This window comes from Canis lupus, chromosome 37, assembly GCF_011100685.1.
Source record: "Canis lupus familiaris isolate Mischka breed German Shepherd chromosome 37, alternate assembly UU_Cfam_GSD_1.0, whole genome shotgun sequence".
Taxonomy (NCBI): Eukaryota; Metazoa; Chordata; class Mammalia; order Carnivora; family Canidae; genus Canis; species Canis lupus.
This window is the reverse complement of record NC_049258.1, coordinates 7,074,205-7,101,096: the sequence shown is the minus strand read 5'-3', so window position 1 is coordinate 7,101,096 and position 26,892 is coordinate 7,074,205. Positions and strand designations below refer to the sequence as shown.

The window sequence follows — 26,892 nt, the reverse complement described above, 5'->3', positions numbered from 1 at the left end:
TCAGACCCAGCCAGGAACTCTAAGAAGGTCAAAGAAAACGTTTTCCTCCCAGAAAGATAACATCTAAAAATGAGTAAGAATGGAAAGAAGCTAAAAAAAAAAAAAAAACAGCAGTACATCAATTAAAACATCTTTAAAAAGTCGGGGGTGAGTACCTGGGTGGCTTAGCTGGTTAAGTGTCTGCCTTCAGCTCAAGTCATGATCCCTTGGTCCTGAGATGGAGCCCTGTGTTGGGCTCCCTGCTCAGCAGGGAGCCTGCTTCTCTGTTTGCTCCTCCCCTTGCTCATGCTCCCCCTCTCTCCCTCTCAAATAAATCTTAAAAAACAAAAAAACAAAAACAGCCGTTGGTAGTTTGAAGGTAACAGCAGGTAAGGGTAAAATAAAGGGGCAAGCCAAGGCAAACACTGCAGGACCGAGTCCACAAGTGGACAATATATTCTGAGCAATCACTCTTGAAGTCTTGCTGCACATCTTATTTTTGTATATATATGGTGCTACTGTTTGCTCTTAAGGCAATATCTGAGAATGTTCAAAGGACTTTGCAGGTGGGATGTTCCAAACAAAAGGTCTTCCCCTGAAAAGCAACTGAAAACATGTATAATTATTAAACCATATTTGTGTGAGTGAATCAAGAAAAAGATTCTCTGATGATGACTGTTTTTCATTCTTATTCCAGAAGTAAGAGCAAAATGGTAAGGGATGGGGATAAAATGAAGGGTGGGGTGAGAGTTGCCTGTTCATTTAGTCTCTATTCTATAAACATTTACTGAGGTCCTACTTTATGCTGCATAGTTGGTTCTATATTGCATACTCCTGCATCTAAGTAGTTGCTCAGAATAAACAGCATAACCAAGTAAAACAATTTTATAATGAATTTTCTAATAAATCAGTTATGGTTCCAGTCTAGACCATCTCTGTAACATCCTCTCTAAATGTATTACATTCTGTAAAGGAAACGGAGATCTAAACTGGACTCTGCTTCCTTAAGACAGATTTTTAAAAGTCTAATCCCTCACCTCTTCTATTTCAAATATCCAACCATCATAGAGAAAAAGAAAGCATCTGATCATCCTCCAAAATACAATACGTTAATAGACATAGACACAAGAGAAATAAAATGGGAACAGAGGCATCTTTTAAACATGTCTTTTCTTGTTGCTTTATCTACCAAGTCACTCCCTGATCCGAGCTGTCTCTGCACCTGGCAACTCTTCTACTGCTACACTTAGCACATTGAGCGTATAAACTTTCTATTTACTTAGCTCCTTCTTGCACTAGACCACAGGTTACTGGAGAGCAAGAACCAGGTCTTAATCACTGCCATATCCCCTCCCTTAAAGTAAAGCCTGGTTCACAGGAGGCCCACAAATGGTTATCTAGAGAACACATCCAAAGGATTATTGAGAAAAGGACTGCCTAAAATAGATATCAGGAGTTAGAATCTGTGGCTGGAAAACTCAAGGGGCAGCAATGGAAGAACTGCCAGTAAGGGAACGCAAGCAAGAAGGAGGGCAGGGTTCCGTAAATCCCTGAAACAAGAACTATGCTCTTAACAGACTTGTGAAGGAAAAAGATGAGAGACGTTGGGATACCAGCACAAAATATAAACAAACGGGATATTAGGTTTGCAATTTGTTATGTGTTGCACTTTTATATTTATCTTTGTCAATGACATCTCCAGGATTTGAAACTTGAGACTTCTAAAACCATCCTCGCCAATCCCTCCCCGTCATCACTATGTCCAAGAGTCTCAGTTCTCTGGTTTCTCCTTAACCCTTTCCCAGTATTTTATTCTTACAGCTGCCACTTCTGTTTAGGTCCTCTGTTATTTTTCACTAGAGCAGTATGCTCCTAATTCAGTTTTCTGTTTCCTGTCTTTTAAAAACTGTTCTCTGGTCTGAGGACATCTTCCTAAAATTTGGCTCTGATTATTTAACTTTGTGACTCAATAGCCATCAGTGGTCATCTATTTGCAAAGGTCTCTAGAATAAAACTTTTTTTTTTGCAAATGGTTTTTCTTTAAAAAAAATATTGTATTTATTTATTCATGAGAGACGGGGGGGGGGGGGGGGGGGCAGAGACACAGGCAGAGGAAGAAGCAGGCTCCATGCAGGGAGCCCAACGTGGGACTTGATCTCAGGTTTCCAGGATCACGCCCTGGGCAGAGGGCGGCGCTAACCTGCTGAGCCACCTGGGCTGCCCTAGAATAAAACTCGTAAGTCATTATTACCACAGTATAAATAACATGGCAGAAGGCACATGCCAGGGCAATGGAGCCCAATAGAATAAGGTTTTGAAAACTGCATCTCCCAGTTACTAGCAATGGAACTACACGAGTCCCTCTTACCTCTCTAAGGCTCAGACTTTCGGAGAGAAAGAATGGTAACTAAGGAGACTAAAAAAGACTGTGCCTAGTCTAGCGCCTGGGTAGATGAGAAGGGCTCAATATCTTTCCTCTCACCTTCCCATCCAGATCAGAATTTCAGCCTGGTGGTGCCCTTACCCAGCCCTGGACGTTGTACTCCACGATGCTGTCCTCTGTGCTCCTACAGATCTTTGATCACAGTTCATATATCATTAAACCTATTCTGCTTGTGTCTTACGAATTATAGCTAGCTGTAATTATTTTGAGCCATTAGTCCTTTCTTCCCTTCTAGGTTGGAAAAAAAAAAAAAAACTCAAGATGAGGATTTGATCTTGTTCATCTTCTTTACCTCCCATAACATACAGCATTAGGTACTACACATAATAGGAACACTACAAATGTCTAGAAGTTGACTCGTATACTTTCATGTGTTTTAAACCAAGTTTTAAAACCAAAAATGCTTTTTGCTTTAAGAATTAAAAGAGTTGGGCAGCCCGGGTGGCTCAGTGGTTTAGCGCCTCCCTTTAGTCTAGGGCCTGATTGATCCTGGAGACTTGGAATCAAGTCCCCCTTCGGGCTCCCTGCATGGAGCCTGCTTCTCCCTCTGCCTGTGTCTCTGACTCTCTGTCTCTCATGAATAAGTAAAATCTTAAAAAAAAAAAAAAAAAAAGGAATTAAAAGAGTTAAAAGCTAAACAGAGAATTACCATTATGGGTCTTGAAATATAGTCAATGTTCCCTAAATCGGGTTGATCAATTTGTGTGTCACAGGCTGAACACCTACGATGGTGAAGACAGTCTTTAAAAATAAAGGTTTGCAGTCAAAAAAGACTTGAACAAAAGAGAAGATGGTTAATAGCTATTCAAATCCACCCTTACTCGTACCAAAAAAAAAAAAAAAACACAACAAAACACAAACCACTCTAAGTTCAGTTCTAATGTTACCGAACGGTGAAATCATTCCGCTCTGGAATGTATTGATCTGATTAGGTCTGTATTGTTTTCACAGAAACCAAAGCCGGAAGTGAGCTTAAAGTGCACGTACAAATGTATAAGGACTTTTAGGGGGCTTTAGCTGAACCGTGCCCTCCCCCCCCCCAAAAAAAGAAAGAAAAATAAAAATTACATTTCCTATTTTTACTTTTGGTAAATGATATAAAGATCTCATCTCTGAGAAGATTAAAAGACACTGCATCGTCTTAAGTCCTCATCTCTGAAGTAAAATCAGCCGCCGTCCAAGTGCTCTGAGAGGACAGAAGTCCCGACAGTTGCTGCTGCTTTTTAAGGAGAACGTGTCCGAACGGCTAAGCCCCGGAACTGCGGCCAGGGCGACCCCGTGAGGCGTCGGGGCCTGCGCTGCCCACGCGGCGGCGGCCGAGCAGCGGGCTCGGGCGCGGACCAGCCCCCGCCAGGACGCGCGGTCCGCCAGGTCAGTGCGTCTCCGCGGCCGTCCAGGTCCTCCCCGGGGCGCTCTCCCCGTCACCGCTCACCGCCCGGGGCCCCGCCAGGCCGCCCGCCGCCCCGCCCGCCCGCGATGACTGACGGCGACAGCAGGTGCAGCGCGGAGTCCCCGCGGGCGGCGCGCCGGGCCGAGGGGTCGGGGCCGGGCTGTGGAAGCCGCCCTCGTCTCCGGGCGCCCGCCCCCCGCCGGCCTCCTGCTCCTCAGCAAAGCCCGAGGGCACGTCCGCCTCTCGCAGGCGCCCGGCCACAGCCCGCTCTGCCCCGCCGCGGAGAGCACGGCCAGGCGGGCGGCGCATGGTGCCCTGCGCGGCCGCCCGAAGGCAGGGCCAAGCCCTCGTCCGCACCCCACACGCCCGCCCCCCCGACGGCCCCGCTCGGCGACCCCGGGCCGCGGCCGAAGCCGCCCGCCCGCGCCGCTCCCCGGCCTGCGGCGCCCGCCCGCCCCGCCGCCCCGCCGCCCCGCCGCCCGCGGCGACGTCGCCTGCCCCTCCCCACCCCCCCGGGTGGCGGGTTCAGGCCCCGGGTCCGAGCCTGCGCCCCTGCAGCTGCCGCGGCCGCCGTCGCCGCCAGGGGGAGCGTCCGTCGGGAAGCGCGGGGCTGCTTCCTCGGTGTGAAGACGCTTTCAAACTTCGGGTCCCCGGGCCTCTGCCGCGGCTTTGAAGCGCGCGGAGGAAGATGGAGACCGAGCGCGGAGCGGTGAGTACGGCGGCCCGCGCCCCCGCCCGCGCTCCCGCCCCCGGGCCGCAGGGGCAGCGGCGGCGTGGACGCCCTTCCCGAGGGGCCGGGCGGCGCGGCCGAGCGCCCGCGGGCGTGTCGACGAGGAACGCGGCCGGGACGCCCCGTCGGCCACCCGGAGCGCACGCCGCCTGCAGGCCCGGCCGGCCGTGCGCGGCGTCGGGGAGGCGGGACCGCGCGGCCCGGGGGCCTCGGGAGGCGGCGGGGGGCGCGGCCGGTGCGCCAGGCCGGGCTGCGCGGAGAAACAGCTTTCCCGCCGAAACCGGGCTCCGCGGCGTCCTCGACGCTCGCTCCGCCGGACTCCGCCCCGCCGCCGACCGCGAGGGGTCGTCAGGGCGGCCGACGCCGCGCCTCCCCGACGGGCCGGTGGGGACCGGAAGGCCTGAGAGGCCCGGGGGAAGGGGGGCACCGTGGCCCGCGACGGCCCGGGGACCCTCAGGGCCCGGCGGGGTAGGAGCGGGCGCCGGCCGAGGCCTGAGGAGCCGAGGCGCTGGGGGGCGGGGGGGTTGGCGCGCGCAGGCGCCGCGGAGCCCCGCCCCGCGCCCCGCTGGCAGCCAATCAGCGCGCGCCACGTGCGGGCCGGGGGCGCTGCCGGCGCTCGAGGCCGACGTCGGGTCGGTGCCGTTGAGGGTTCCCGCCACCGCTGCTGGCGGGATTGCGGGGCAAAATTTCTCGCTGGCTGGCCTTCTTTTCCCTCCCGCACTTTGGTGGGGAGGGGGGGGACCCTCGCGTCGGTGCCCAAGCCCACGATGACCCCAGAGAGCCCGAGGAAGTTGTCGCCGCGGCCGTATGCCCCAGCGCCTCAGCCTGCTGGCCTCGGAGGGGAAGGAGCGCCGAGGCCGTGACCGCGACGGTTAGCCTGCCCTCTTCCTGTCGTCCTCGTCGGCACAGTGGACGACGGGCTGCGAGGTTCACCCTCAGGGGAAGAAGTCCGTGAGGGCACATCGCCTCACAGGAATAATAATTATTATTATTATTATTACTAATTATTATTATTCATGAGAGACACAGGCCGAGGGAGAAGCAGGCTCCCTGTGGAAAGCCCGATGGGGGACTCGATCCCGGGGCCCCAGGGTGTCACGACCTGAGCCAAAGGCAGACGCTCAACCCCTGAGCCACCCGGGCGCCCCGAGAGGAAATTGTTAATAAACTGGTGCTGGGAGTTTCGCTAGACTTCCTACCCATTCCTGACCAAATAACAGCACCTACCTAAGCGCTTTTCTTTCTTTATTTTTTTTTAATTTGTTTTTTATTGGAGCTCAATTTGCCAACATACAGAATAACACCCAGGGCTCATCCCGTCAAGTGCCCCCCTCAGTGCCCGTCACCCAGTCACCCCCACTCCACGCCCACCTCCCCTTCCATCACCCCTTGTTTGTTTCCCAGAGTTAGGAGTCTCTCATGGTCTGTCTCACTTTCTGATATTTCCCACTCATTTTTTTCTCCTTTCCCCTTTATTCCCTTTCACTATTTTTTATATTCCCCAAATGAATGAGACCATATAATGTTTGTCCTTCTCCGATTGACTTATTTCACTATGCGCTTTTCATCGCTCAGCTTCTCTAAGGAATTAAGATGTTGCTTCTGCTTGAGCCTTGTCACTGCTAACCTTGAAACACGTCCTAGGCTGTTTTCATATCGTTTTCTTAAGCCTAATGGTTGTGATATGAGCAGGAGTAAATGATTCATCCATTTATCCACGTGTTCAACGAATATTTCTTGAACACCTGCTAAGAAGGCTCTACTTCAGATGCGCAGGGAACACCGCAGGCAAAAAATCCCTTCCCGTGTAAAACGTTGGACTGTAGTGGAAGGGGATAGACAGTATAAACACAAGTAAATAATATAGCATATTGGAAAGTGATAGGTGGTAAGGAGAAAAATAAGGCAGTTGGAACCCACAGTACAGCAGGAGCCTTAGAAACTGGAAAATGAAGTGAATGGGTTGAAAAACAAAAGTTGATGTTTTTCCTTTCTCGGTATCATTGAACTAGTTTCTCAAGATTGGAAATAAAGCACTCTGTTCATTTCTGTTCATGTCATCTATCATAATGGAATTAACTTTTATTTAAACAAATTGGAGGACAAACAAGTTCATCTGTTGAACTTGTTTTGTTTTTAAGAGGAAAATTTCATAGAGGCTGATTTTTTTAATTTTGCAAATACATAATTTCTACACTCTCTAAACGGACAAGTACAACTACTAGAGCTGTACTATTACATCTAGCAATGCAAATCCCACTTGAAAAATAAACGTAAGCATCAAATTATCCATTCTCTGCACCACAGAGTCACTATTTGTGACTGAAGTTACAAATAACCTCCAAATGCCTAGAGAGGATGCTGTTAAGATTGGATTCCCAGTTTCTTTAGTTGGAAACTGCAGCATAGCAATTATTAAATGTAATAACTTTTCTGTGGCTTAATAGGTGTTTTTATGAACTCCCTTATTAGGGAATATGTGTTGTTTGTCCCCCCTTAATACTAGATGCAAGATAGAGCCCAGTAAAGTTCAGCGTACAGCCCCGTAGTCACTACTGGCTCAGTCGTTTCTCTGTATATCTTACAGAGGCTAATTTGGGGATTAGGGTTTTTTTTTATTGGCCAATGAAGTGAGAGAGGAGAGCAAATATGAAAAAGAAGTCCATTATCTAAGTTAGAGATTCATTTTCATGTATTTGTTTCTCAGAGAATTGAAATTATGGACTTCAAGCTTTTTGAAGCACTCATTTAGTATATTAGACTGTCTCAGAAGTCTTTTTTAAGTGTGCCCAGAAGGAAAGTAATTAGCAAGCGCTTTAATTGGTTTCTCTTCAAAATTCTATTCTCAAGTCTTGTTTTTTTCAGATATATGTTATGAGTCTACCATCTTGCCATTGTACAAAGGCTTATATGTTAATATATATTTATTAAAATCTAAATTAGGCCCCCAACTTAGAATTGTGAACATATATGTACTGAGCTCAGTTCTTTGGTATACAGATTTATACCTATGAGTTACAGGTATATACATTTCTTTTTTTACGAAGTCAGTTCAAATTGACAAGTGCATTTAAAACTTTGACTTTAGAGCTAGATAATGGTGAACTTGAATGTCAGAATGTATTAATTTGTCAGTGCCCTTGACCAAAGACTACCAGGAGCATACCTGTAGTTAAGTAAAGTTGAGTCTATTGAATTGTTGCCACAAGGAAGAGCTATATACCCTGGAGCCTCTCCATAAGAGGGTGTTAGAAAAGAACTCACTATGGGATTTAGGCTTGTATTAAGCTCTTCTTAGCATTTAGGGAAGAAGGGCTTTACTCTGAAATTCATATCGTCAGAAAGTGGGAGTAATTCTAGGTTTGGGTCTGTTAATTCTTATTTAGAAGGTAAGAAAAATAGATTGAGGCCAAACCTGTGATTGATAAAGAAGGAGTAGTAACATATATCAGCCAGGATAGAGGGGTGTTTAGTCATGCTTGTGGTTTGGACAATGCAGGGTTCAGCCATGACCATGGAGTGATCTTGTTTTTATTGTGATCCATCACAATCACAGAGTAACTTTGCCTCGAGTCTGTTAACAAGAGAACACCACAATCTTACTGTGAGTTCCAGGCCAACTCCTAACAACACCAGAACCAAGCCAGTTCCCAGCTGTCTGAGTCTGCTTTTCTCTTTCTCAAACTTCTTTTTTGAGTTTAATGTCCTTAGTATTTATACTATTTAAATAATATATTTAATAAACAATTAACATAAGTATATTTAAATAATATATTTAAGATTTTCTCTGTAGTGGAATAGATTCTATATTTCCCATATTTTTGTTGCTCCAAAGGGTTATTAGTTCTAACTATAATTTTCATATTAGAATAAAATTAAAGTCTAAAATATCACATTTTGCCTAAGTGACTCATCTTTTTGAGAGATACATGTTTTCAGCCTGCATCAAAACTTATACCCAATGCTAAAAATTTAAAAGAATTTTATTTTACAGCAAACATCAAATCAGACGCAAACAGATTCATTATCTCCATCCCCTAATCCTGTGTCACCTGTGCCTTTGAATAACCCAACAAGTGCCCCAAGATATGGAACAGTGATCCCTAATCGCATCTTTGTAGGAGGAATTGACTTTAAGGTACCTATTTATGCATGCAACGTAGTGTATTTTTTGCAATAGAAGTTATTTTATTTCTCAGAAATACTTTGTACAACTACAAAAATATTTACTAATTGCATAATTATTAGTACGTTTCACATTGTCTTACTATAAAAAATCTTTTCAATAACAATGTAGGTTAAATAGAACATATGTAATTGTCCAGTTTCACATACAAGGAAATTGAGGCTCATTGACATATCTGTAGGCTCCTAGCTTATTAGTGACAGTGAAGACTAGAACTTCAGTATTCTGACTCATAGTTTCATATTCTTCACCATACCACATTAATTATACTTTATTACATAGTATTCCAATAGATCAAATAATCATGTTTATAATTTTCAAAAAAGACTCAATATTAAAAAAAACACAAAACTTAGTCCTATGAAATCCTGTTTGTTTATCCCAGCTCTACTCAGTGAGGTACTGAGCTCTACTCTACTCTACTCAGGTTCCTACTGAGTGATCTCCTTAACTTCCATCTTTCACAGATCGCTTTCTGCCACCTAATTTAGAATTTGGTCACCAAAAAAAGGCCTGTAACCTTATCAGAATAAAGCATCTTAACATTAATGTATTTTAATTATGTAATCAGCCATTTCATTCTTTCAGAGAGGCTTAGTTTGTTGTTGTTAGATGTTTTGCAGCACCATTTCAGAGGTGGAAGTAAACACTTAGAGGAAAGGCCTGCATGGCTATTTTAAGTAGAATATCCTTACTTCCAAGTGGATCTATAGGATTTCCAAGCTTCCATTTTATGTACTGGAAATTACAGGGATAGTTATCTTTTTTAATTTAAAAATATCCTTTTGCCATTAGGGTACAAAATTTATTACTATTTCCCTGTCTGTAATCAGTCTTCCAAGATTAGGGTGAAATTACTTTTTTTCTGTTCAAGAGAAATGTTACACTCACTGTATTTGTCAGAATAATGGTTCTTAAGTGTGTGATTGGTTCACTAAAAATAAAAATGATTTCTAATGAAATGTTTATTTTAAAAAAGATTTTGTTTCTATGGAAAATATTCTAGTATTCTTGTTCAGAATTTATATTACAAACAGTATATTTTTAAAATAAATCCTCATTAAATCAAAACATTTGTATGGCTAGGTTATTCTAGGTTACTGAATTCTATCAGCTACATTATGAACTTTGGAGGCCATTGTTAAAAATGCAGTGACAGATTTCAGGTATTTGCTAGGGTTCCCTCCCTAATACTTAGATGTTTTCCAAAACCATAAACAAATGACAACAAGGAAATAGTTTACTGTAGTAACAAGCTGTGTCAAACTTTTTAAAACTTTAAAACTTTTTAGAAGCTTACTGTACATCCTTCTTATAATACTTAATCATCTTGCCTTTCTGTCTCCTTACTTTTCAACTAAGAAGTAGAGCTACAAAACTGAACTAGTGATTCTTCTATCAGAGAATAGTTTGAATTAATTTGTTTTTATTTTATTTTTTAAGATTTTATTTATTCATGAGAGGCACAGAGAGAGAGAGAGGCAGAAACATAGGCAGAGAGAAAAACAGGCTCCATGCAGGGAACCTGATGCAGGACTTGATCCTGGGACTCCAGGATCACGCCCTGAGCCGAAGGCAGGCGCTCAACCGCTGAGCCACTCAGGTGTCCCGAATTAATTTGTTTTTAAATATTTAATAGAAATTCTTATTCTGGCATTGATTCCATTTTAAGTTTATTGAAATAAGAGGTATTTAGTTATTCTGAGATTAACTTAGTATTTGTCAACAGTCAGTTTAGCAGCTTTACATTACCAACTAATAGCTGATGATGTATGTAAGTAGTAAGGGAACAGTGGAACTCAGGAGATTAACTTAGTATTTGTCATCAGTCAGTTTAGCAGCTTTACATTACCAACTAATAGCCGATGATGTAAGTAGTAAGGGAACAGTGGAACTCAGGAGGCATAGCCTCCTGCCATTGGGCATGTCTTTTTCTGAGTATATAAAGAAATTTTTTTTCTAAAGACATTTAAAGTCCCCCATGAAGTAATTATACATGTGCTAGAAAATGAAATAGCAATGAATTTAGTGTGAATACTCTAGGAAAAGATGATATGAGTCTATTGAGAGACTATTTCAATTAAAGCCATCTTTGTAGATATCTTGTACATTATAGTTTAATAATGACTCAGATTTTTATTTTGAATATCATAACGTCATTATTTAGCTGAAATGTATATTGAGTACATAAACTATCTTAAAACCTTTAAATCGTGTAACCACTTTATTGGTATCACAAACTTAGTTCAAGTACTTTTGGAAATATATTCCTTTCCTTAGACCTTACTCTTTCTGGAGACTGCTGATTAAAATAGAGGGACTGATATATGCCTCAACTAGGATATATGGAACATCCTAGTTCCACTGCCACAATCATGGGCTCTCTGAGCCTTAAGAACCAATAGCAATATGCCCTTACTATAGTTACAGCCATGCCCAATTCAAATTATTTTTTAAAAACTAACCAACAAGAATTTCTTTAAATATTAGTGGACTTTCTTTGTGGCTCTAAAGTAATTCAACTGAAAAGTTTTTTATTTATTGTAATAGTTTAACAACATAGTTACTGCATAAAGCAATATATTTACATTGATTTTAATAATTTAGTGGTTTATGTACTGTTTTTATGCTGAGGCATTCTTATATTCACATTACTATTGCTTATAATCTTTTCTGTCTCCAAAACAAGCATAAGACTTGTTTCATTTTTTAGCAATTAAAAATATTTTTTGTGTTTTCCTTTTATGCCATTAGACAAATGAAAATGATTTAAGAAAATTTTTTTCCCAGTATGGGTCTGTAAAAGAAGTGAAGATTGTAAATGACAGAGCTGGAGTGTCCAAAGGGTTAGTATCACTATAGAAAGTACATAGAATTAACAATTGTATTTTTATTGGATTACTAGGTTTTGCACGATAACTTACTTTGATTCCATTTTTTCAAAAGAGAATTTCATGCCCTCTTCTTTTCCTCCTACGTTTGATCTCCCATTTCGTATGTGTGTGTGTGTGTATTTTGAAGGAGGAGGGGAACACTATAATAATCCTTAATTTGTTAGGAAGTTTTTCTTGCATGGGCTGAGGGACCATTCAGTGTTAGGTAGCAAGCTATTAATGTTGAGTAATATTGGGTAGCTAAGGAATCAGAAGCTAAAGAAATCAAATACTTTTGGATTTGTATGCTTGCTTTAGCCTAGAGAGAGCTTTATTTGAAAAAAAAAATGGACACAAAAAATGTCTGTAGGTTTTGGTTCAGATACCTAGTTAGGTTTCAAATGAAAATTGAGAATAAATTGGTAGTATTTGTCTACAAGTCACTAAAGACCTTAGAGCTGTTTCAGTGGATTGGTACATACAAAAGCCAAATTTCAGAGAATACATAGTCTACTCACTTAAGAAGTTTGACAGCAAAGTTAAAGAAAATGGGTAAGATAGTAGAGATCAGTGAAGGATTGTGTTTGATTTCTTGAGAGAGAGGCAGGACATACATATTTATAGACATAAGAGAAAGGATCAGTGAGGTGGATAGAAAATTATACTAGTGGGAAACAACATTTAAGTATGTCAGATAAGCACTTTGGAAGAGATGAGATCCTGCAGAAAGTTTATTTTTAAACAATTGAGATACTTCCTCAGACTGACAAATAGGATGAAGTGAGATTGTACCTTTTGTATTAGGTTAATAGAATTTGCAATATTTTGGTAATCTCCATTTTTTAACCATTGAAAAACACATTGACATGTAAACTGTATTTTATGCCTTTTCCACTGGGTGGTGTATGTGTTCTACCAAAAAAATTACGTAAAAATATTTCCTTATCCCTTGTTTAATGTTTGGGCAAATAGAAAAAATAAGAAATTCCTTTGTTAAAAAAGTAAACTTTTTATATAATAATTAAAAATCAAAATAGCAGTCAAGATATTTAACACTACTATAGTTTCCTTAAATCGTCTAAGTAGAAATTATGCTGTGGGGGGTGGGGGATATTCTTTTTATTTCTTTCATATCTTTTTGTCTATGTTGGCTTTTTGGATGTTGCATACACAGTGTATTTGTATCTTGAACATCATATGAATTGTACTCTGAAGGTAATAATTATACACGAGAAGTAGATATGAAATCTGGTATGTACATATTTTTAATTGATTTATATTTGAGAAATATTAGTAATTGCATTATCAGTTTATATGTGCTAATAATAAATAATATATCTGTCATTCATTTACCAATATAAAAAATTGCATTGTGTTGAAATTTTTAAGTTTTTTTCTTACTCTCATTCCTATTTAAGCTAAATTTCTATTATTTTAAAAGGTGATTATTGCTCTGTACTAAAATTTATTGCATCCTAATTTGTAGGTAGAACATGAATCCTTCATGTTTTCCTGCCTTTATAGCTCAGATCTGAAACTGTTTCAAGATATCTTGAGTTGTTTTTTTTTTTTTTTTTTAATTTTAGTGTCTCTGAGAGGAGGTGACAGTGTTAAGCCCTGAATGATTCTCTTAAATTTTGCATGCTAGTACACCAGAGAAAACTGCTTATTCCTACAGTGGCCCATCCTTAAAAGAAAAAGAAATTTAATCTTAATATAACTCTAATGTAATGTTCTAAGAAAATAATTAATATATTTATTTAGGTATGGTTTTGTCACTTTTGAAACACAAGAAGATGCACAAAAAATTTTACAAGAGGTAAGATCTCTTAATGTATTTAACTCCATTCTTTGGAACTTCTTTGAAACTAATCCTTTAGGATTTTTTTTTTTTATTGTTAGTGTTCTAGTACAATGATCGATTACCAAAAAAAAAGATTAAGATTTTATTTATTTATTTATTCATGAGAGACACAGAGAGAAAGGCAGAGACACACAGGCAGAGGGAGAAGCAGAGTCCCTGCAGGGAGCCCAATGCAGGACTCAATCCCCAGATCCTGGGATCACACCCTGAGCCAAAGGCAGACCCTCAACCATAAGCTACCCAGGTGTCCTTAGGAAAAAAATTTTAACTTATTTGCATCTCAAGATTGACATTGGTCTCCAAAAAAATTGAATTAAAAAAGGATTAAACAGGGGCTCCTGGCTAGCTCAGTTGGTAGAGTGTGTGACTCTTGATCTTGAGGTTTGAGCTCCACACTGGGTATAGAGATTACTTAAAAAATTTTAAAAAGGGGGATCCCTGGGTGGCTCAGCGGTTTAGCACTTGCCTTAGGCCCAGGGCCTGATCCTGGAGACCCGGGACTGAGTTCCATGTCAGGCTCCCAGCATGGAGCCTGCTTCTTGCTCTGCCTGTGTCTCTGCCTATCTCTCTCTCTCTCTCTCTCTCTCTCTCTATCTGTGTGTCTATCATGAACAAATAAATAAATCTTTAAAAAAAAAGATTTAAAAAAAAAAGGTTAAATTTTATCTACAAAAAAAAATTCCAAATCATTACATAATTATATTTGTAAAGTTGTAATATGTTTTTTTCCTTTATTTGTTTAAACTAAGAAGTTGGGAATATCTTTTCTGAAGTGTTAACAGTACTTGGAATTCCTAAAAACACTACAAATATGGATTCCTAGAGTGAAATTATCTGAGATTATTTTCCTCCTCTGAAAAACTTTATATAAACTAACAACATTCATAGAAAAAGTCTATAGCCTGCAGTTCTGTGTAATAACTTTATATTTGACAAATGTTACATTTAATTTTTTTAGGAAAATATAGAGTTTGAATTGTACACTATTAAATCACATGCAGCTGATCCTCATTATTCCTAGTAGTTATGTTCTATAAAGTCACCATGAACACTTAATTGCAAATATTGGACTATTGCTCCTAGAAAAGTACAAGACTAGGTTCCCACAAGTTTCTGGTTACATTATTTTTATCAACCAATCAGTACATGACTTTTCTTATGTGTTTTTCTGTTTAAGGACATTGTTAAATTTATATTGTTGATTTATTAACTTTGAACTCCTGGCCAACACCGCTATAACTCGAGCTTGAATGAAGCCCATCTAAAACACATCTTCTCCATAAGGCAAATGACAATCTTCTTGTGCTTATAAACACTAGACAGCACTTCAACACTACACTTGAGGGCCATTTTAAATAGCCCAGTTTTTAAAAAAGTAACAAAATCAACATAAAACACAAAAATAACACACCAATATAAAACGCAAAAAAAACACGTACTAAACAGAACATGAAACAAACTCTTGTTTAAGAGCTGAAACACGAAGACATAGCATAGCATTGCCTTATTTGACCTCAGCCTGGGACTATGTATGTCAGGCAATTCAACCTCTCACCTCTCTGCTCATGTCCACCAATAACCACTAAATTGCTACAAGTGTTGGTTTTGGGATTACAAATATTTTAGTGAATAGATGAATTCCCAAATATGGGATCTATGAATAGAGGATTGACTGTATTCCAATTAAAGAACTAGGGTCAGAGCTTTGGAACCAAGATTCAAATCCAGATCTTTTAATAGCCAAAGACTTTGCCCTTTCCAATATTCCTAGATGCTTTCAAAAACTATTATAATCTGAATTTTAAAAATCATTTCTCACTAGTTTTTCATTATTGATTTTATAAAACAGTAATACTGAGATAATAATTTTTTTTCTTATTTTAGGCTGAAAAACTTAATTATAAGGATAAGAAATTGAACATTGGTCCAGCAATAAGAAAGCAACAAGTAGGAATCCCTCGTATGTATTGATAACTAATGTATTTTTCAATGTTTTCGCATGGTTCTTTTTTGAAATATTAGACTTTTTCTAGATCTTCATTAAAATATCAGGCTTCTTTCATTTAACAAAGTTATTTTAGCAAAATTGGTGATCAAATGAATATTTCTTACCACAAATAAATATATGTTAGATTTTTGGGGGGCAGAGAAAATCTTACATAAATAATGGTGTTTATATATATATCATATAGTTACATCTTTAAAGGAAAACTCTTCTACAATAAAAATAAATTTAAAATTGCAAAGATGATTAAATGTAAAATACTGAAAGTAAAAATATAGAACCGAAATCAGAAACCCTAGTTGCATGGTAGGTACTGTAGCCCAAATAGTTGTGTCATAATTATCAGAGGGAACAATTCCTAAAGCTTTAAGAATTGTCAGAGTTATGTGTCTTCTTCAAACTTCTGTAATGCTTTCAACTCTACTTTTTTTTCTCACTCTTCCTATTTATTATATTAGGCATCTTTAGAGTTAGCTTATTACCTAAATATTTACCAAATTCTATAATAGTCTTTGGCAGAAGGAGATACATTAAATTAGTAACTAAATTTTCTTATTTCTAACTGTCCTAGTGTCTACTGGGATGCTTAAAACATAAGGTGGTTATTGTATATTAACAAATTGATAGTTATATTCATTTAGACTGTTCTATTTTTGACTTAGAGGTTAACAGTCAAGTTTAATTCTGACTTAGTTATTTGTTAATTTAGAAGATAGCTGAAGTATCCTCAGCAGGTTAAGACTTCTTTTTAGTTCCAAGGGTTAAGTGTAACATGTAATAACAGTTCTGTTTTACCAGCAGTAGATATAAGTAGTAATGTTCATACTACAACCTACAAGTTGCTTTGGGTAAAAGCAAACAAAGAATAAATTTGAGAAGTATAGGGTTAAATAACTTAACCAAATGGTAACGTTAGCCTTCAAATCCAGGATACGTTGATTACAAAGCTCTTTATACTTTTCTGCAAATAAATATTAGGTATAAAAGTAGATTTACAAAATATGGGGAATGGGATCCCTGGGTGGCTCAGCGGTTTGGCACCTGCCTTTGGCCCAGGATGCGATCCTGGAGTCCCGGGATCGAGTTCCGTGTTGGGCTCCCAGCATGGAGCCTGCTCCTCCCTCCTCCTCTCTCTCTCTCTCTCTCTCTCTCTCTCTCTGTCATGAATAAATAAATATTTTTTTAAAAAAAAGAAACAAAATATGGGGAATTTTTATCTCAATTTTTTCTCAAATCTATTACTTTTTCCATCTCCATTACCAACATTCTAATCCTAGCTACCCATTTTGCTTGCCTTGATTACTTGGAAGAGCCTCCTAACTGGTCTTTCTGAATCCGTTCTTGGTAACCCCTCACCCATCAAGGCAGCCGGAGTGATCTTTCAGAAGTGTACATTTTATATTATTCTCTGCTAATTTTGAGCTGTTCTTTCCTTTTCTTTTTTTTTTTTAAGATTTTATTTTTTTCATGAGAGACACAGAGAGAGGCAGAGACACAGGCAGAGGGAGAAGCAGGCTCCATGCAAGGTGCCTGACGTGGGACTCGATCCCGGGTCTCCAGAATCACGCCCTGGACTGAAGGTGGCACTAAACCTCTGGGCCACCAGAGCTGCCCTTTTTCTTTTTTCTTTTTTTAAGATTTTATTTATTTATCTGACAGAGCACAAGCAGGGGGAGCAGCAGGCAGAGGAACAAAGAGAAGGATGCCCATGGAGCAGGGAGCCCGATAAGTGTTTGATCCCAGGACCCAGAGATCATGACCTGAGCCTAAGGCAGATAGTTAACCGACTGAGCCACTCAAGCACCCCTGCTCTTTCCTTTTCTTCACATACTTTAGCCTTCTCTCAGTTCACAGTATGCCATACTCTTGATATGTATTATTTTTCTTTACCTAGAACGCTCTTTGCCATCACATTTCCATCCCAATCGTTTTTATTTTCAATAAGCCTAACACCCTCCGTGGAGCCCAATGTGAGGTTGAACTCACAACCCTGAGATCAGGAGTTGAGCTGAGATCAAGAGTCAGACACTTAACTGACTCAGCCCCTCAATCATTTTTTAAAGCTCAGTCCAAACATCATTTCTTCACAAATTAAACACAGTGGGAATGTACATACTACCCAGTGTAATAATCTGCTCTCTTAATGTATTTATCAAAATTGTATGTAATTAGCTAATAACTATTCTCTCCACCAGAACCTATCTTCCACATGGCATGTTCAGTTTTTTTCTTTTTTTCTTTTTGGCTGTATCACCAGCCAAGTTCAATGCTTTGTAATAGTACTGACTCAAAATCTATTTATTTAAATAAACCTTTGGTTCCTTGATTATCTTTGGAAGAAAATCTATGAACCTCCTGAATTGTGTGCAGAATTTTGTTTGAATGTATATATCTCTGAGAAAAGGCTCCATGGCTTTCATCACGTTCTCAAAAGGATGGAATTAAGAATCACAAACATAAGCAGTAACAATACTAGATGAAATATAGTGAAAATATAAAAGCTCAGATGCAGTAGTGCTGCTTAAAGTGGTAGGCCAGTGCTACTCAGAGTGTGGTTTGCAGACAGTAAGAGTTCACTTAGAATCTGTCAAAATGCAGATCCTCGGGTCCTATTCCAGACTTCCTGAATGTGGCCTTGGAATTTGTATCCTAATAAACTATCTAGATGATTCTAGTGTATGTTAAAATTTGAGAATTATTGGTATAGTGGAAAGAGGATTGCCAGTTCCAGTGGTTTATATAAACTTGCTGGTCAAGTACTTAATTTGATTTGGCTTATATAAAATTTTCAAGTGTTCCACTAACAAAAAAATATTTTTTTTAATTTGGGGGGAAGAAAGGATATATATATATAACTTGATCTGAGAGAAGAGTTGAGGACCCAGAACTAGCCACAAGATTTGTGGTCATGTTTGCAATAGCGGCAGTTGTAGCAAAGGGAGGCTACAGAATAAAAGAGTCATAGCATCAATGAATGCTTGTGATAGTAGGATCCAAAGAATTTGTAGGATGGAACCAAAATGTATTCAGGAAAGTGTGTAATCTTTTCCAACTTCACTGCCTTCATCATCTTTGGCCTTTTACAAATAAAAAGTCTTACTAGGATCTTAGGAACTTCATTACATTGTGTATAGTCTTCAGTTAGCCTTATATATAGTTTATATTTGTAAAAATAATGATCTTGGTGATAATTTAAATTGTTAAGCCTGGTGTTTGATTACATTGCTATTAAAATCTAAATTGGTGAATTTTTAGTATTCTTTATTGAACTTTTTTAAATTCATTTTAAGCTAATAAAAGCTCTAAGTGAGTTTAAAAAGATACTTTGTAAATACTTTAACATAGAATTTTTTAATTTGCAACATTCAATTTTTACTGTAACTGTAGAGGTGTGCTAAGATAAACATTTTTAACGGTTCAGAAATTACCTTTTTAAAAGTTAAATTGAGGGATCCCTGGGTGGCGCAGCGGTTTGGCACCTGCCTTTGGCCCAGGGTGTGATCCTGGAGACCCAGGATCGAATCCCACGTCGGGCTCCCGGTGCATGGAGCCTGCTTCTCCCTCTGCCTGTGTCTCTGCCTCTCTCTCTCTCTCTCTCTCTCTGTGACTATCATAAATAAATAAAAATTTTAAAAAAATAAAATAAAAGTTAAATTGAGCATTTTAATTATTATTAATCTTTGCTTTAGGTTCCAGTATAATGCCAGCAGCTGGAACAATGTATCTAACAACTTCAACTGGATATCCTTACACTTATCATAATGGTGTTGCTTATTTTCATACTCCAGAGGTAACTTCTGTCCCACCACCTTGGCCTGTAAGTAATTTTCATCTTAACAGGGTCTCCATCTATTCTGTCGGTTTTTAAAAAATATTTATTTCTGAAATATTTCAATCACAGACCAGCACAAATAATAATATAATAGTCGTGTAGCTGCCACTTAAATTTAATAAATGTTAACATTTTACCATGTTTACTTAAGTGAAATGTGAGAAATTCAGGTAAAGTCTCCTTGCCCCCATTTTCTTACCCTCTTTTTCTCCTCAGAAATAGCCAGAATATCTTTCCTATCATTTTATGTTTTTACTACAAATGCGTTACTTTTGGTGATTTTTAAACACAATGTAAATCTAGTTTTTCTATTCAACATTATGTTTTTGAGATTAAACCACATTGATCCTAGTATATCTAACTCACTTATTTTAATATTTTACAATATTCTTCTGTATGAGTGTATATTCCTCTATTGATGGACATTTTAAGTTTTTTCTGTAATCAAGACTACAGTGAATCCAGATCTTGTATGTATTATGTGAGAATTTATCTAGGAAGGTAGTCTTCAAAGTTTTTTACTTGTATATCCTCTAAAAACTTTCTGAAAAATTATAAATACTCATTTTTAAGTTGATATCTGAAATTTATCATAATTTTAAATAACTTAGGAATATTATATACTCTGCATGTTTACCTAAAATTAATATAATGTTATATGTCAGTTATACCTCAAATAAAAGGATGGAAAATGTCTGCTCTAGAACTCTATTAACAAAAGTAAGTCAGCCAAATAAAATTAATCAAAGTTTTCATTTCTATTAGAATCTATTAGAAAATTTTGACTTTTAATTTTAATTAATTACATTTAAGTTCAGTTAAATGAGTTATGTATTCCTGTAACCATCATGTTAGTGAAATAAGGGACCATCTCCCCTTTGATATTTCTTTTTTTAAGATTTTATTTATTTATTCATGAGAGAGTCACAGAGAGAGAAGCAGAAACACAGGCAGAGGGAGAAGCAGGCTCCTAACAGGGAGCCTGATGCGGGACTCAATCCCAGGACCAGGATCATGCCCTGAGCCAAAGGCAGACACTCAACCACTGAGCCACCCAGGCACCCCTCCCCTTTAGTATTTCTTATACAAGCTCTTTTTGCATTGCTTCTCTCACATCTCAAGGGCATTGTCTTCTTGAATTGTCTATTTGTTTGATGCTCTATTGGCATTTATATTCCCAAATAAAGTATTATAACAGATCCAAAATGAGTGATAAATGTGCCTTTCATCATGAAGGAGAAGGGCAATTGTGAAAGGGGAGTAATAAAAGCACAGACACATGATACACAGATACATTCACAGACAGATCAAATCAAGTAGGAGTACATGTTGAAATTTAGGATCTAAAAATTCATACTTCTAAACCTATTCATGCCCATGTACCACTGGAAAATTTTTCTATTCCCCTATCTTGATCTAGGGCTTCAATATATGCATTGAAGTAGAATTTCACATATAAAATATATACATCTTTGATTAAATTTTCCAAATGGCTTTCCAAAGTATACCAGTTTATACTTTAGCTAACAGTTTATGAGAGCTCCAATTTCCCCATAATCTGCCAACCCTTTAATTTTAAATTTTTACCAATATTATTATGAAATAGTATTTTTTAATTTTTTAGTCATTGGTTAAGATTGAACATATTTCATGTATTTATTGACCATTCCACTTTCTTCTGTGAGGGGCCTTTTCATATCCTTTATCTTTTTTTATTGGAATTGTCTTTCTCTTGAAGTAATTATATGAATTTTGTGAGTTCTTCTGGTATGTGGCTTGTCTGTTACTTTACAGGATTTTTTTGTCATATACTTTTTCTTTGTTCTAATGTTAACAAATGTATTAATGTTTTCCCTTTATGGTTTCATCTTTTGGTCTCTTGTTTTGTTTTTGGTTTTTTTTAGATTTTATTTATTCATGAGAGACACAGAGAGAGAGGCAGAGACATAGGCAGAGGGAGAAGCCGGCTTCCTTCAGGGAGCTGGATGCGTGACTTGATCCCAGGCTCAATCCCCAGACTCCAGGATCATGCTCTGAGCTGAAGGCAGACGGTCAACCACTGAGCCACTCAGGCGTCCCTTGGTCTCTTGTTTTTAAAACAAAACACTTCCAAAAAAAGATTTAAAAATTAAATTTAAAAAAACCACTCCCTTATTATAGATATCCTATATTTTGTTAAAGATTTATTTATTTATTCCTGAGAGACAGAGAGAGAGAGAGAGAGAGAGAGAGAGAGGCAGAGACACAGGCAGAAGGATATCCTATATTTTGTTAAAGATTTATTTATTTATTCCTGAGAGAGAGAGAGAGGCAGAGACACAGGCAGGGAGCCTGATGCAGAACTTGATCCCAGATCCCGGGATCATGACCTGAGCCAAAGGCAGGCGCCCAGCCACTGAGCCACCAGGCATCCCATATATTTTATCTTTAAAATACTGTAGTGTTTCAGTTTTTCACATCTAGAGTTTAAATCTGAAGCTTATGTATTGACTAATCCGTCCTCTTTCACTGTTTTGATGAATCCTCTGTGTAATTCCACACTGGGGGGAGGGTGTCTTATGGGCTCTTTATTCTGTCTGTTGGTGTATTTGTTTGCCCTGCCAGTTCTGTTTTAATTCCTGTTGCTTTAGAACGAATGCTAAAATCTGATAGGGCAGCCCTGTCACTTTTTTCTTCAGGAGTCTTTCATCTATCCTTAAGTCTTTACTTTTATAAATATAAATTTTATAATCCAGCTTGTTCAGTTCTGTGAAAATCTTTTGTTGGGTTTTTATTAGAATTGCATTAAGTATGTAGATTAATTTGGGTATGATACTGAATTTTACCATCCACAAACATTTATTTAGGTCTTTTATTTCAATCTGTCAATAAAATTTTCTTTCTCCATAAAATAGCTTAGCATGTCTTTTATTGGATTTATTCTTAGGTACTCTGTGGTTTTTGTTGCTTTTATGAATGGTGTTTTTTTTAATCATACTTCCTAATAGATTGTGACCGGTATGTAATAATGCTTTTTTAAGTGTTAACATTCTATCAGTAACCTTCATCTAGATAATCTTTTATGATTCAGTATAGTTCTGTTTTTTTCTGCTCTTTTCTCATTTTTCCCCATTGAGTTATTACACTAGCATTGTCTCTGCTGTAGTATTTATACAATAACATGATCTTGTTCTTGAAAAAGGAAACAAGTTCACTGATTCACATAAGCTTTATGTATATATACACATATATACCTATACATACATACACTTTAGGTTTTGGAAGGTAATCTTAGACTTAACCAGGGTTTCTCAACCTCAGTACTACTGGCATTTTGAGCCAGATGATACTGTTTTTTTGGAGGCAGCCCTGTACATACATGGTAGGATGTTAGCATGTCCTAGCCTCCCTATATCTATAAAAACCTAAACTATTGCCAGATATTCCCTAGGGGGGCAAAGTCACACCTGATTGAGAATTACTGCCCCTAATCAATTAAGGAAGTTATTTCATATTCTGTTTGCTAACAGTAAGACTATTGAATTTATCATGAAAAGGTATTGAATTTTAATAAATATTTTCCTATATCTTTTTTTAATTTTATTTATTTCTTCATGAGAGAGAGAGGCAGAGACACAGGCAGAGGGAGAAGCAGGCTCCATGCAGGGAGCCCAATGCGGGACTCAATCCCGGGACTCCAGGATCAGGCCCTGAACCAAAGGCAGACGCTCAACCGCTGAGCCATCTAGCATCCCAATCTTTTTCTGCTGAGATTTTTTTCCTCCTTTAATCTATCAATAGAAATCAAATAATTAATATAGTAAATTACATTATTCTTTTCCAATATTAATCTGTGGTATAAATTTATTAGCATTTGATAATCTGAAAATTGTACAGAAAACTATGATACTTCATTTTTCGAGGGGGTGGAGAGGGAGTGAACATTAAAACAAAATAATGTAAAGTAGATTCCATGTTAGAAATTGAATTTTAGGGGAGCCTCTGTGGCTCAGTCAGTTAAGCATCTGCCTTCTGCTCGGGTCATGATCCCAGAGTCCTGGGATCAAGCCCCACAAGGTCCTGGGATGGTCCTGCTGAGCAGGCAGTCTGCTTCTCCCTCCCCTTTTGCCCCTCCCTCTTCTCATGCTCTCTCTCACTTACTCTCTCTCTCAGATAAATAAAATCTTTTTAAAAATTAGAAATTGAATTTTAATAGCTATCATTAAAGTTCATTTTACTTATCCTATAATACAATTTGCTTGCTTTATTAATGGTTTGGTTTTAAATAATCTATTTTGGGGTTTACTCTAGTACTCTGAATAATAAAGTGTCATATGTACTTCAAACATAGAGAAATCACTTGGAGTTTATTGGGTGTTTAACTCATTTAAATGTCAAATTAATAAAATGGAATTTGATAAATGTTTCAATAAGTAATGTATTTGCCTTAATTAAATTATAACAAGGAGTAGGATTTAATTTTTTGTAAGCAGTGAGAAATCAGTGGCAAAATCAGATATGATTATTTAGTTCTGTGTTATGTAAACATTTTCTACTACTGGTCTCATGATGGAAATAGGTAGTGTCAGCTTAAGTCCACCTGCCTTATCTTTTAAATATTCTCTTAGAACTATGTTTTCATAATCTTTGGACTATAAGCAACTTTTCTGGTATTGTTTTAGCATTACCATGGATATGAAACCAAAAAAAAGTACAATACTGTGATGATTTTAGTACATGTAAGTGGAATTGGTAATAATATCAATTAAGAGATAGAAAAATGATATTTCCAATTAGAGACCATGACTCGACTGAGTTTAGGTAACAATTTGAGATAAATTTCATAATAAACTATTTTAAATAATTTTCCTAGGCCTAAAATAATTTTTCAATTTTTTTTTCCTCTTCTAGTCACGTTCTATATCTAGTTCTCCTGTGATGGTAGCTCAGCCAGTTTATCAGCAACCTGCATATCACTACCAGGTAAACATGAAATTATAATGAAAAAAAAATTATAATGAAAATTCTCTTTAATACCATCAGTCTTTTCAAGTAAATTTCATTGTATTCTTTCTCATGCAAATGCTCTGGTAATTAAAAAGAGATAGATAAGACCTGATAGTGGTGGGTTTTTTTTTTTTTCCTTTTATTATGGGGAACTAAACAATACCATACAAGAAGATGGAATGTTTGATTCTGTTTAATCAAATGTAATGTCAGTTTTGTTCCCCTGGCTAAGGTTTAATCTAAAAGTTTTTAGAAATAATTCCCAAAGCAACATACAGATAACACATAAAAAATCACAGGCTGATTTTTTAATGTTATTGTTAACATTATGTCACTTTCTTGCTATTATATTTAACATAATCTATATTAAAATAAGTAATATATTAGGGGTTTATATTATGACAGCCTGTTTAGATAACCAGCATTCTTCATTAATTCTTGTGGGTGACTAGGGATAAATGAGCCATAATGCCAGGCCACTTTGGTGTTTTGTAAATAAAGAACATCTGTCTACATACTGTCTACGCTGCTTTTATACTACAATGGTTCAGTAGTTGAAACAAAGATATTATGATCTCCAAAGCTTAAAATATTTACACTGGCCCTTTATAGAAGAAGTTTGCCAACCTCTGATCTATAGCATTCACATTCTTTCCTACCCCTGAATAGTGGAAGATAATTTATTTGTTTCCTTTTTTTCTTTTTGAACTTTTAAAATAGACCCACATGGAATATGAAGTTTACTGGACTTCTTTTGAGTATTAGACTGGGTTTTGGGGGTATGGTGGTATTTAAACTCTAAACAGAATTTAAGTTTATTATATGATTATATATTAATGTATATTCTATATTATTATTATTATATTATTTGTAAATAAATTTGTAAATCTTATTACCAGGCTAAATATAAAGCTATCTAAAGTTTTTCCTTCACTTATTAAAGATGAAAATAACTTAATGATATATATTTAAAATATATATGTGGTATCACTTTCCCTAAGCTGCCTCCAAATTCAGCAGAAGCTCCAAAGATGGAATGTTAGATACCAGACCTTTTTAATAAGATGAGCCAAATATTGTGAAACCAGTTGGGGGACCCTTAGCTTATTGCCTACCTTGGGCACACATGAGGGGAGGATGAGATTGCAAGAGAGTAGAATGTTATGGTATGTGCCCTTCTTCTCAGCCAGGTAAAGAATACATCAGAGAATGACTAAGAAAGCTTAATGTTTGTCCCCTGAAATTTGTGAGATGGTACTCTTAGACCTGACCTCTCCTAAAAAAGTCCAAAGAGACAGGTGGAGGGTTGGCAGGGGGAACAAATTAATTATTTTAAAATTCCAAAGAAGAAACTGGACTAGTCTCTGGAGGCAGACTAGCGAGAAGACTACAGTCAGAATGTGCTGAATTTCTACTCAAAACAAGCGAAGGTTTATGTGTCCCAAGAGCAAGATGTGAACTTCACAGAAGAGACCCTTTTCAAAAAACTTTAGGGTGATCCCAATAAAGAAAGAACCTGAGTAAAGTAAACTTCTAGAATCAAGGACTAGAACTGCAGCTAAAAGTTCTCAGCAGGGAGATCACCAAAGAATCCAGTAAACTACCTATCTAGAGAGTCATCATTGGGAAACTGCCACACCCCAAAAAGTGATCTGTCCTACTTTTTATCCCAGGACAAGGAAGAACAGCTCAACACAGTGCTTTTAAAGTATCAAGGGGTGAGAAAGAATATAGAGTTGCTTTCTGCCCTTGCCCCATTGAGTCCAACTCCTCCTTCATCAATCATTAATTGATTACATACAGCTATAGCTCACTTGACATACCAAATACATTCTTAAAAGTTTTTAATACAGTTTAATTTTATACTTTGACTCTGGTGTTCTGCTTAACACAAATTTTTAAATTGGAAGTATGTTACCTAGATATTACTCAGGAAAGATTTTGGTACCAATTTATAATATAATAATATTTTGTAATATAAAAAATCATTTCATTTCACATATTTCTTTTCAGGTATATATTCATCATTCTGCCTCTTGGATAAGAATCTTCCCTTGCTCTTTCTTTTTACAAATTCTAAGGTTGTATAGCTTTATCAGTTTTTATTAGTCAAATCAGGTAATGGCATGGTCTAATTAGTATTTATCTCCATATTTCTCACTTACTAAGGAGAGATCTCATTTATCTAAAAACTATATTTAAATCATTTTATTTTATAATATTTATTATAATATTAAGAGATTGATTATTATCTTGCCTTTTTGAAGGTTAGACTTCACATTATCTTGGTCATAAAATACAGTGATGTTATCCATTAACAACTTAAATAGTAAGCAGTAAATTAACAGGGATTTGGTTTAGATGATAAGTCCATGGCATCTTCTTACTTTTTTCTGTTTGACTTTATAATGAAAAAAGACTATTAAAAATGGAAAATAACTAAAGAATAAAGCATTTGTTATTTAAAATAATACAACTAGTTTAAGAAACAAAAGTTTGAGGGACACCTGGGTGACTCAGTAGTTGAGCATCTGCCTTTGGCTCAGGACTTGATCCTGGAGTCCTGGGAGGTTGAGTCCCACATTGGGCTCCCCACAGGGAACC

General features: G+C 37.9%; 1 protein-coding gene and 1 long non-coding RNA gene across 7 annotated transcripts in view; one reads left to right on the top strand and one right to left on the bottom strand.

Annotated features, from left to right (window-relative positions):
* Positions 1-230: 230 nt before the first annotated feature.
* LOC119867925 lies at positions 231-3,748 on the bottom strand. The gene is made up of 3 exons (XR_005385177.1): positions 3,491-3,748; positions 3,072-3,163; positions 231-585 (listed from the first exon to the last, which is right to left on the bottom strand). It is a non-coding gene; the product is annotated as an uncharacterized LOC119867925 (long non-coding RNA).
* Positions 3,749-4,382: 634 nt separating this feature from the next.
* BOLL (boule homolog, RNA binding protein) overlaps positions 4,383-26,892 on the top strand; it is a 60,643-nt gene continuing 38,133 nt past the window's right edge. For all 6 annotated transcript variants that reach the window (XR_005385171.1, XR_005385169.1, XR_005385170.1 and 3 more), the window contains exons 1-7: positions 4,383-4,521; positions 8,537-8,680; positions 11,483-11,574; positions 13,366-13,420; positions 15,350-15,425; positions 19,160-19,287; positions 24,193-24,264. Coding sequence is in view for 3 of the 6 variants with exons in the window: in XM_038585265.1 (XP_038441193.1) it covers positions 4,501-4,521; positions 8,537-8,680; positions 11,483-11,574; positions 13,366-13,420; positions 15,350-15,425; positions 19,160-19,287; positions 24,193-24,264 (588 nt within the window). In the remaining 3 variants the exon portion in view is untranslated. The remainder of the gene's footprint in view (positions 4,522-8,536; positions 8,681-11,482; positions 11,575-13,365; positions 13,421-15,349; positions 15,426-19,159; positions 19,288-24,192; positions 24,265-26,892) is intronic.